This window comes from Balearica regulorum, chromosome 18 (genome assembly GCF_011004875.1).
Source record: "Balearica regulorum gibbericeps isolate bBalReg1 chromosome 18, bBalReg1.pri, whole genome shotgun sequence".
NCBI lineage: Eukaryota > Metazoa > Chordata > Aves > Gruiformes > Gruidae > Balearica > Balearica regulorum.
Genome location: NC_046201.1, coordinates 1,118,808 through 1,130,966, shown reverse-complemented (window position 1 = coordinate 1,130,966; position 12,159 = coordinate 1,118,808). Strand labels below are relative to the sequence as shown.

Sequence of the window (12,159 nt, the reverse complement as noted above, 5' to 3'; positions counted from 1 at the left end):
CTTGTGTCTGTCAGAGCCCCATGGTTTACGGCTCATTCCATATATCCTTCCCAAGAAGTTTATCACAGCCATCAGGTTTCCACTTGTCAGGAACTGGACACTATTTCTTTACTAGTGTCAGTGTGCTGCCCGGAGGGGCGGCCGTCATTGTGTCCTTAACCTCCCCTTCCAGGTGCCAGGTACGTAATGCGTTTGTCATGCCTCCAGGTCAATTTTTCTTTTAATCCACACAAAAATAATGTAAAGCAATCTTCTATTTCAGCTTTCCAGCTCAGGGTTGTGCTTTAATGTCAGCCAGGACACTTTTCTCAAAGTGAAGGCACAATGCAGATGAGAGGCAGGAGGGAATAAAGGACAAAGGATCTCAGAACTCACCTGTCCAGTGTTGTAGTTGTTAACAATTACAGCCAGGATAAAAGCAGTCATTGTCCGGTGCTCAGCCTTAAAACAATACACAACGAATTGTTAGCTAGAGAACAGGTCAGAGAATGACTATATCCCATGCTTTCTGAAACACCAGATTATTCTGAAGGTAGCTTGTATCACATTAAAACATCAAGAGAGGGGAAAGAAAGCTAAATTTTCCTGTCGTGCAGTCCTGTCACTATTTACACCTGAGAGACTTCATCAGCGTGCATCATCAGCCTGCCCAGAGCATCCAACCCTCCCAGCCAACCTCCGTATATCGCTCTGGGGAGGCATGCAAATACCTGTTACAGGAAACCACAAAACACTTTTGCAGAGGGAATTACGAAAGTTGCAGCGCAATTAGGCTGCCTCTGCAGCCAGCCCCCAGCTCCCACCGTCACCGCTGAGTAATCTGCACTTAGGTAACTTCAAACATCAAAGTTTGCAAATTCTTGTTCGGTTTGGCTGCCTCCATCACGTAACCTGGCAGGAGCATTTTTAACCCCCCCGGTCACTGACTCCAGAGCTCGGCAGAGCAGGGGGTGTCCCGGGGGACGGAGGCAGGCCTGCCTTAGCACCAGCTGCAGCAGGACAGCAACAGATAAGCTAAGACAAGCTGAGCGAATACTAGAAGAGCCTGAATGAAGATGACTTGTGCTTACTGGCATATAAGGATCTGCCAAAACTGAGAGGAAATACTTGTGACCGTTGTCCTTCACAAGGTCAGCTTGGCATGACTGAAAAATGAAACAAAGAAAAAAAAAAATATAAGTACAATAACATAAAAATACTTTTTCCTCTAATTACGTATAAGTGTTAATCATCATAATGTTTTAATAATTTTTCTCAAATCTCATTTTCATTTGAGAAGCAAAATAAAGCACAAGCCCTCCAATTGGGAAGAGCGGTGCCTAAAGCAAGGAACCCTCTGCCACCCTCCAACACGACAGAAATAGTAACCGAAAAAGTGACCTCCTGCTTAGGAGAAGAGTTAAACTGTCTCTGTCCCACATTAAACCTTCACCAGTATTGAGAGCCAGCAAAGGCAAAACTGAGGAGGAATCTGATTTTTTTTTTTTTTTTAAAAAAAACATTTAACAGAAGAAAAATTATGTAAGATTACATCTTCTAAAAGCCCCAGTCTAATTCTCCACTTGATTTCCAGCCCATGCCAAGGCAGCTGGCTTACCATAGATCAGGTTTGCTGGTAACTGCTGCTCGCCATCTTCCAGCCGCACAGTCAGGCAGCGTTAGCTTCACCTAACTAGTGTAAAACCTGCTCAAACCGCAGCATTCCCCCAGCCCGGAGCAAGCGCCCTGACCTTTCCTCCCAGAGGACGTTACGGTCCCACGCTAGCCGCCGAGAGTCAAGCAGGCAGCCTGCGCTGATGTTCAGGCGCACGCAGGCACTCCTGGCTGCCAAGGCCACTGCCGATGCTCTCGGCGTCCCTCCTCTTCCTCCCGGCTGCCCACCCAGCCTCACCCCCGGGACTCCAGAGCTAGGGAAGGTTGCGGGCGAGCCTGGTGCGTGACCTGGCTTTAACAAAGGTAGGAGCCCTTCCCCGCGGCTACGGGAGGTGCCCGGTTCCTGCCGCACCGCTGCAGCCGATCGTCCAGCTCAGCCTGGCAGCCGGGACGTGACAGTGTTTGTGGACATTAAATACCATCTCGCCAAGCAGGACCACTCGTGGAGGCTGCTGCACGTGACAAACCTGTGACATGGTGCTCTGACTGTGACCCACATCACTGAGCGATTACCAGTAAATCTGTAAGGGTGGGGGCGGAGGAGGAATTATTAATTCTTTATATTCTACCCAATCCCCCACCTAGGCAGGACTAGATTTCAACTCATCCACACAAACGAGAGGAACCGCTGTATTATTTGGTCAAGTGCTGACAGGCGTTACATCGCCGCAGCAGCAGCACATAGCACACCATCTCCTTCTACACACAACCAAAACCTGCAATGCAACTCCACTGACTTTAAAAGCCTGTAGGGAGAATTACGCAGGTTTTCCTGGGGTAGGATCAGCAGCAAAGCACGGGCGCACACCGTGTTTTTGCTAACATACCAACTCGGGCTTCGGGTTGACATATCAGGGCCAAACCAAAAGAATACATACCATGAAAGTGAAAATTTAAGGGAGGAAATACTGACTTGGCAATCAGTTTCCCCTGTGACTGTGGTTCTATTGTATGCTTCACGCCAGAAACAGGATCATGTATTTTTTATCAGACATAGAAGGTGACGGAGGGAACTAATTGTTGAAAGGAGAGGGGATGGCAAGACAGAGATGCAAGAGAATATTTTATTGCTGAAGGGAGTAAAGATGCTGGGTTTGGCACACCAAAGAGCAGAGGGAATGGATTGATGCCAGGCTGCAGCTAGGAGAGGTTTTCCTCACTTCTGTGTAACGCTGCATAAAAACAGGCTTCTGCTTTCCCCCTTTTCATTCTCAGTGTGAATACTTTCTGTTCCTTAAAAAACCCAGTCTCTTCGCTATAAGGCAGGCAAACAGACACCAGCGAAGAGAAGGCTGCCCATCTTCACGCCACGTTTATTGCGCTGCACTGGTACCCAAACACCGGAGGCTCGAGGGACGGAGGCAGCTTCTCTAAACTCTCCCTGCTTAGATCCTGGGAGCAATTTGGAAAGCCAGCATCAGTAGCACCTCCTCCTCCAGGAATAAGCAGCTATATTGTGAATAATAACACAACACGACCAAAACAAGCTGCAGGCTCGGAGCGGGAGTTCAGAACTTACATAACATATGAAGTTCCGAGTGTTGGGGAGGGACCAGAGCACGGATCTCCTCTCTCTCCTTAATACGACACGTGCTGTGTCATCTCGCGCGTGCCTGGAATACAGCAGCACTGCCCCGGCTCGGGGCTGTCCTGGGCCACACGCTGCTCCGAGCCCTCACCCAGCGGCGGGCAGCTTTACCAAATTATCCGCAGGGAACGCTTAACTTGCATATCTGTGTTAATCAGCAGATGAGAGATGTAGTCACAATCCTGCTAACAAAGTACACATCTGGAAAGCATGCATGCCGTTTATATCACTCCATTGCTTTAAAAAGTAGGAGAAATGTTTGTTTTCTGTTGCCTTCAGCCAATCCTTTGGAGCGGAAAGATCTCTTTTTTGCTGTCCCACTTTAGTAGCATTCACACTTTCAGCACCGTTTAACGTGCAGGGTTTTTTGGTCTTGTTTAAATTCCTGATTCTAATCCTTATTACAGGTGAGGGGGGATTTGTTTCCCTTTTGTCCTGGTGTCAGCTGAGATAGAGTTCATTTTCCTTCTAGTAGAAATTCAAGTATTTAAGATTTAGATGGTGCTGTTTACCAAACATTATCAATGTAGCACATGGCAAATTCTTGACCAAAACTGTATTTGCATGTTATACGGTCACGTCCACACGGCAGCACAAGCTACTCCTACCCCAGCCCACACCTGGCAGATACCACAGCAGGCAACTCTGAACCATCGCTCGCTACGCAGCTCTGCGGGCGGATTGTCTAGCAATACTCCGGCAGGCTTCAGGCAGAGGTGGCTACAGTCCACGATGAACATCCCATGAAAAAACATCTGATTATACATGGAATTAAAGCAGATTTATCTAAATATTCCAGTGTTTATTAGGGACACCTATATATCACGCACAAACAAATCTGTCCTAGATGCAATGTTTCTATAATAGAGTTGATTTATCCTGTAATTTTAATGAGAAAACAGTTCCTCACCGCACACCATGCTTACTGAAGGTATCATCTGAACGGGCACGTGGCACACCACGCTGCTGTCTCACGTCAGAACACCTTCCCTCTGCCTCCCTGCCCAAAGGGAGGGAGGAACCAGAACAGAAATATTGTCTTAGCAGGAAATTCTGCTCTCCGGGGCACTACCGAGTCTTCTATAACTTGTTCTCAGCCACGTCCCAATGCCAAAAGGGGTGAGCAATCAGCTGAACCCCAGTCCTAAGGAAAGTAATTTCATCGGCTACAGTCTCCTGAATCCAAATGAAAGGTGCAGACAGGGGATGGAAGATGAAGGAGACAGCACCGTACAACTGTTGCGAAGATGATTATCTGACAATGGCTGAAAACCAACATGCTCTCACACGCTTGGGCAATGGCTTCTGCCTGGACGACGGGCACAGCACCACTCAAAGAGCCGAGCCAGGTAGAGCACGCCCGGCGCAGGGAGATAATGGCACCCCCACACCCACGCAGCACTCCCACGCAGCCTAACAATTAATTACCGCATCCGCCCTTCGGCCAGCATCCCCGACCGCTGCCCTCGTGCTCAGAGCGTGCCCTGCAGTCGTCGTCCCCTCGCGGGTCTTATAAAAAGGCCGTCGCTGAGAAAATGGTGCTTACACACACGTAGCGCACTCTCCCTGGCTCAGGTCACAAACCACAACGCTAACTGACCGCCTCTCCTCCTGGAGCACCAGGTACTGGTCCTGCGCTTCGTTTAGACAAATTTACCCCCCGGAAACGCTGCGGGTCGGGGAAGCGGAGCAGGCTGCAGCATTGGAGAGCTTGGAATCCACACGACACGCATGCTGCAGTACTGGTTTTTGTTAAACTTTGGGAATGAATTTGTTTAAAACATACACGGCCAAACCTTGTGTCAGCAGAGGAGGGAAACGACACGTCTGTATTGATATTTAGCACATAACAAGAAAGTATTCTTTTAGCTTTTGGTATGGTGGCGTATTTGTTCCCTGTACAGTGCGACGACTCAAGTCGCTGCCTGTCCCCTCCCTCGACAGCACCCATCCGTTGCCCTTTCCTGCCCTCTCCTCCCTTCTCACCTGCACCACTTGTGGAAAGTGGAAAGAAATCCCAATAGGAAATTTAAGAGTATTTTTGCTGCTGTTTTCTTTTAAAGCACAGGCTACCGAAGGAGTGGGGCAATAAAAGAGAGTATGGGAGGGAGCAATACCGACGGTGGCAGGAGAGGATAACGGGGAAAGAGCCCTCTCAGACTGGTTTTCCCCCAGAGGCACTGAAGGACGGCACGACACTCTGTGTAAATTATACATGAGCCTACTCAAACGTACCTGGGGCTGAAGCACCAGCCACGGAGAGGCATGCATCAAAACCAAGCTTTTCAAGAGTAGCTTTAAGATGAATAGTTTTCATTTTCTTTGCTTTCCAAAATCCTCTTAGGATGTTAATGAAAATATATTTATAAAACTAAACCTGACAATGCTAGATCAACAGTGGGCAAAAATTCCAAGAAATTCAATATTATTCTCGATATTGAAATGGAAGATAGAACAAAAATAAACCCCCAAACAGGCAAGATCCAACTTCTATGAGCAGTTCAGACAATTTCGTATCAGCTCATAATTGTGCCCACAATTAACCGTGTGCACCACTCCTAATAATTTTACATTGCTCAACTAATTGCACCCACAAACCACAGAGTCATATATACGGCTACACAAATTTATCTGCAATTACTTACCTGCTTAATTATTTATTTAAAATCCCACAAACTAGAGCTCCGGTTAAGGCCATCTTTAAAAATCACAGCTCAGTTTTTAAACCTTATCCCTAAAGGTGCCAAAGTATTTTTAGAGAAGATCAGAATCATGGACCCACAACAGGAATAACTTCTCTTCTAGGGGGGTAAACAATTCTATGCCAACCATCTTCAGTGCATCAGCATTAGACCTGGAGTGGGACTTCTACGTTAGAGTCACCAAAAATTACTTTTGCATTATTTCTAGAAGACTTCTGTGCCTGAGGACTACCTGATTTGACAACTGGCAGGAACAGTCTTGAACAGAACAAGTTTGATCACAATGTCCAGTGAACAAATTGAGGGAGAGTATGAGCGTGTGCACACGCGCTCTCACCCGGGAACGTGTGAGGAGTGCACTTCAAGCGCCTTCAGCAAGCAAAGCGATATTTTCCCCAATAAAGACGCAATCAGCAGGGTCTGATGGCTTTTACCCAGCGCACCTACAGCCTCGAACCAAAGGGGGAACCAGGAACCGTGAGGTGTTAGTGTGGTGTAGCATTAATGCAGACGGAGCAAACCTGCTTTTGTCCTGGGCAGGGATGAAGAGGGCGGCAGCCAAACCACCTGTCAGCACCTCCCGGAGGGTTTCCCCTTCGCAGAGTTTCAGAAGCTAGCTTTTATGCAAGTGGAATAAATTAATGAGACAATACACTGGTCTCCAGACAATACAGCGTCTTTTTGAAGTGTCTCAGGAGAAAATCTCAATTCTAAAGCAACTGGATAAAGCACACGAGGAGGTGGGGAGGGGGCACGTTGCTGAAAACCCAAAGAAACAGCCAAGTTCGGAAGTACTCACACTGTCCACTGCCAGAATTTTGGCCCAGATGAAGACAAGGAGCGGCCTCAGCTCGCGAGCTGAACTTTGAAGTAGCTTCAGCACATACGGGAAAATGCCAACGGACAGGGCCTGGAGAGCCAGAGAGAAGAGCAAACCCTGGTGAACGGCTCGGCTTTACTGCGGAGGCAGCACCGAGCTCTGCCACGCTGCAGCATAGTTAACGACACAGATGAGGAATCTGGTAGAAAACAATTTCGTACATTCCCAGTAAAGAGGGGTTCCCTGTGTATTTGTCTATTGCTCGTTTTAATCTTGGATGTCACCAGATATTTTCAGACTCATTTGGTCCGTGGAGACTCAGAGTTAATCTAGCACTACTTCTACTCGTTACAGCCTGTGCTATTTTATGCTTCATGATACGTTGCGCTCTCCTCAGATGGGGCCGTTTGCTCTCACAAGTAAATATGTCGCAAAAGCTCAATAATTACAGCCTTCCCACTGGAAATGAAATAGGCCTCTCGCCTGACACAGACTTTTTACCAAGCCTTTGCCATGGGATTAGACTATGCTCACAGGAGGACACGCAACACGTGAAATCTCTGAGAATCCCACTGTGATTGCCGACACCCTCCCCAAAGCACAACGTACAGGAAACGTATGGCGAGGGGCTGCACTTGCAGCACGGGGCTCCCAGGGGGGCACCACCCACACCACCGGGCAGCAGCCGAGCATCACCCAGCGACGTGGCCAACGGGCTTCATAAAGCAGGTAACAGCCAGAGCAAAGGCTGCTGGGGCTGACCTGCTGCTGCGTGCCGATGTTCGTAGGAGGAGGGCTTAAAATCACCCCTAATGCACGCTGTCTGCCTACCACTGAGGGCCAAGCTGGCCACGACGGCATGCAGAGGGAGTCTTGGCTGAGATGAGGAAGGATGGTAAAGAAAACCACTAAGAAGTCCTACCGAAGAGCTATTCCACAACCAGTTGGTGATTCGTCTCTATCCTCGTTATCAACAAATAGCTGCATTTACCAGAGTGTTTTAAAGGGCTCCTCTGTTTAATTCTCATTTGTTATCTGCACTGTGCTAGCCACTTTGCAAAATGCAGAAGGCAGCTGCTGCCTCTCAGAAGAGCTTATAAAATCCAGAGACCAAACAGATAAAGGAAGAGAAGAAAATGATGCAGCCAGTAAGCTGAGAGCGCAGATGATAAACATATGTGGGGGTTTTTTTGTTATTTATTTTACATGACAAACCTGCTTATTTGACCTAGATATTTTGACCCAGATATTTCATCCTGTTTTGTCCCTTCCAATACTTTACACTAACCTATCCGTAGTAATACAAACAGCTATTCGGCCTTCTTGATTAATACAAACCACTTTTCTTTTAGGGATGCTTGCTCCATTTCACGCGCATGAAGAACACACAAAACACTGGCCATTTGTCAAACCTGTGCAGTATCTTCCACATCCTCCTTCCATAAATCAACGTTTGTATTTATCGTCTATACCGAGAGAAGTTAGACTTTTACGTGACAATACGCAACATCCACGCACCAAGCTAACTGCCCAGGGACCCAGGTCCAAAAATCTTCCCAGCAAGTCAAGAGCTCGCAGCCGATGTACCTGGCTCAGCAGCACCTGCAGAGGAGAGGGACAACGGTTGTTACTGAAAAGAGCAAAACCCTTGTGACTGCAGAGCAAGCGTAAGGGCACCTCAGGATCGCTACGTGACTTTGAACAGACTGAACATAAAAGCTGGAGGTCCTGATGCTGAAAACCTTCACCCACTGAACAGTGTCACCAGTGGGTCACTGCCCTCCAGCCAACACTCTCCTTCGTGAGGTTTCTGCAGACAAACACGCCTTTTCCTAGGAATGCGGTTACCCTCCAGTTGCTCTCTCTGCTCCTTGTTCCCCGAGGGCAGTGGTTCCTGTGCAGCATGGCTCTGCTACATGGAAACGGCCCCTCTGGGTTTCAGATATTCCCACTGTACCGCCACGACTGGATGTGCAGGAAGGATTCAAAGCTGAGGAAAAGGCCCAGCCTCCCATTACTCAAAACAGCTCAGAAGCAGAAAAAGAGGCTTTGCTTTCCTTGGCAAATCGATGTAAGAGACTTAAGAGGGAAGCAAAAGGTCACATTAGTCGTTAATAAAAATCTCATTAAAACAGAGTCTGACAACAATAATGAGGTGGTAGTTTACTGGCTTATACCTACCCTGGTGTGAAATATTAACAGACAGACTTTCAGTTCTTAATCTCCTTAACAGATGTAAGATATTGGAATGCAACGTTTAATCCTCAGTTTAAACTGAGTAACATCCCTCAGCATGGGTCTCAGGGAAAGACTCACTGATTTAGCTCCCCCATTCCATCCCCTTCTCAGTGTTTTTCCACAACTGCACATTCAAATTAAATTACTTTTCATGTTTAACATTGAAGAATAACTAAATTACTTGGCTCATGTCTCACACTACGGACAACAGACACTAGATACTCAACTTGTGCAGAGAAAGTCCAGGAGACGACAGGAGGATGTGTTAACTACTCTAATCGTTTCACCTCTGAATATCGGAGCTCAGCTCTCGGGACAGGTCATAAGAGAAAGGATTTTGGTCATCCTGCCCTAGTTGGCACCAGCCTATCCCATAAACTCACCGCAGAACTTGGCAGGATTAACAATGTGCGCTAAAGATGCCCAGCACGGGAATAACAGGGGCAGCTGTTGAGATTAAAGCAGCAAGAACCACCGGGGCACGCGGGAAGCTGGGGCAGGGCTGAGGCAACCCGCAGGAACACGTTAGGTGCAGCCGGGCAGGCATATGGATTTGACGCTGCTGTTATTATCTGACCTTCAGGGAAAAACCCAAGTAAATCCACAAAGTCTGTTGTAGCTGGGGAAAAACAATGGATGCAATTGAAAAGGATTTCCAGGTGAAGATACAAACCCCCATCTCATCACTGCTGTCATCCCACAAGAACCTTTAACCAAATCGTGTCTTATTTTAAAAGTTGTGTTTCATTATGTTCAAAACCAAAAAAGCCATCAGCTTCTCTCAGGTTTTTATATTCCCTCTTTCCAAAGTGATCTGCACAATAACCTGATGCCATAATTGTCAGAAATTCTAGAGACTTGGATGAGGGTGTGGGGAGTCTATGCACGAGTTACGAACTTTTGGTGAAATTATGAAATTGCTACACCGTGCCACTATACGCACACAGCACTGCATCACAGCCCTCCCTGACATTTGCTCATCGTTAGTCCTGAACAGAAGACAGGGCAGCTAATTATGCCCACACGTGCAAGTCCCAGATAAGCCAGGATGCCAGAGGATAATTTAGAAGTAAGAGTCCACATCCGAGCAGGAGTCTCCTGACAAGGGCAGGACGGAGGAAGGGACTGGAGCAGTGCTCTCCCCGCGGCCCTCTGCGGAGCAAGCGTTACTCCTGTCCTCGGGCGCTGGAGATCGCACGGCAGGAGGAACCTCCACAAGGATCAAGCGTTGGCTGCTCGGGCTCGTTCAGGCGTGCATACACCAACTCCTCTTTGATGACTTCTCTCTTCGCTGCACCAGGAAGCCACCTGTGCCAATCTGCCCTACGCACAGCAGGAGTTCAAAATGGAAAACAACTTCTCAAAGTCAATAAAAGGCCATTTACAAAGGGCCATCTCCCCGTCCTTGACAAACTCAAGCCTTGCATGGCTGGCCTCATTGCCCTGGCGCTCAAATACCTTCTTTCCCTGGGGGCACATCCAAAATGGGAAAACAGACTCCACCTTTGTTAGGCTACAGCAGCGGAGTCTAAGCACTCCCAAGGGGTCAAAGCAAAGAGACACGCAAAAGGGGCCTGAAATGCACTTCCTTCTCTCTCTTAATCACTTGGCCTCCGATTCAAAGTATCTCATGCCTGTTAACAAGCAATCTTATTCCACTATACAATTAATATGCTTTAATTATAAGAATAACTATGTTCCTAGTTCATTTTTGTGCCAGGAAGGAAAGCAGGTTCCTTTGCCAGGTGACCGCTCAACTCCACTGCAAAGCTAAGCTCCTGCAGAGCCCTCCGGTGCCAAAGAATTTGCTGGAAAGCAGCAAAGTTGGTGCTGGAGCAGAAGCCTGCCTTCTCCCATTGCAGTGACAGAGAGAAACCATCCCTCTGCTTCTCCAACTGCTCTCCCAAGGCTTGGCAGGCTCAGAGAAATTCAGATTTGGTCTTACAGAGATTGATGGTGCTGTCAGTCACAAACCAAGTTGGTAGCTAACAGAGGGAAGGCGAGTCTTCTCCCATTTAGTGACAGAAATCGCATGTCCTTGTACAAGTGACTGGAACCCTGTTCCTTTCATCAGAAAGGCTTTTGCTGCCTGGTAGAGAAGAGCCCACAGCTACCTTGATGAGGGTTTATATTCCTGTCAATACAAACTCCTGGGGGCGGAGAGGGCAAGAGCAGATGACTACTGTAATATATGCCTTGCCATAAAACGTTATTTGAAATGAGGCATTACCTTTCTCCTAGATTTACTTCTCCTTTATACACATGAACTTTGTCTAGTCTGAGCAAATGCCTACCAGAACTCTACATTCCTTCCAGGCATGGCCTTCAGAGACTTGTTCCTATGTTCTTGCAGCAAAATTTCAGCACCACATTAAAGGGAACACTCTCCAGGCTGTACCAGACAGATAAAGAAGCCATTTCCAAACTATTTACACTGCAGTAACTTCCACTTGCTTGAAAACAGAGAGAAGATAAAGTGTCTGCCTGACAGAGCTGGCATATAAGAGGAGATACTACAGCAGAAAACAACAAAGATGTGCTACTCCGTGAAGAAGTCTTGCTCCTTCAGAGCAGGAGAGGAGGCAGCAGAGCCCGATACTGCTGAAGCTGCAAATGGACTATGGCGGGAAGTTTTGCTCTACAGAGAGCAAAGGTACAGGGGAAAAAAAAGCACTCTGTCTTCATCTGCACAGGTCTAGCAAACGTGCAATCAGCTCTAATTACCCCTGAAGGAGCCCAGGTCATTTACGTACCCAAACGCCATCTGGCCGATGGCGCAGCACTTGGCGGGCAGGGAGAGGCAAAAGCACAAAGCGTCCCCGCGGCCGATTCCCTGCCCCGTGCTCACCTGCAGGACGATGGGGAGCTGCTCCGGGGGGTTGCGGTTCTCCACACCCATGGTCAGCCACACCTGGAAAGCCGTCAGCTGCTCCGCAAAGAAGGGACTGTGCTGTTCGGGCAAGAACAAGAACGTGGTTAAAAAAAAAAAAAGCAAAGAAAAAAAGCAGTGAAGCAAGTAGTTTTGGCACCTGTGGACTCGAACAGCTATTCTTTTTAATTGACACACATTTGTTTGTGATATTTTAAATGTATAAAAATTTTCCAAAGACTGACCAGACACAATGCCCTTTCACTACTGGCATTCTCTGATGTAAGTG

General features: G+C 47.7%; 1 protein-coding gene across 5 annotated transcripts in view; it reads right to left on the bottom strand.

Moving 5' to 3' along the window:
* Window positions 1-12,159, bottom strand: part of RPTOR (regulatory associated protein of MTOR complex 1) — a 150,025-nt gene that overhangs the window by 53,019 nt on the left and 84,847 nt on the right. For 4 of the 5 annotated variants that reach the window (XM_075771018.1, XM_075771019.1, XM_075771020.1 and 1 more), the window contains exons 11-15: window positions 11,850-11,951; window positions 8,282-8,365; window positions 6,743-6,853; window positions 1,071-1,145; window positions 376-441 (exon numbers count right to left, since the gene is read on the bottom strand). In XM_075771018.1, the coding sequence (XP_075627133.1) occupies window positions 376-441; window positions 1,071-1,145; window positions 6,743-6,853; window positions 8,282-8,365; window positions 11,850-11,951 (438 nt within the window). The remainder of the gene's footprint in view (window positions 1-375; window positions 442-1,070; window positions 1,146-6,742; window positions 6,854-8,281; window positions 8,366-11,849; window positions 11,952-12,159) is intronic. The other variant, XM_075771023.1, reaches the window with a different exon arrangement.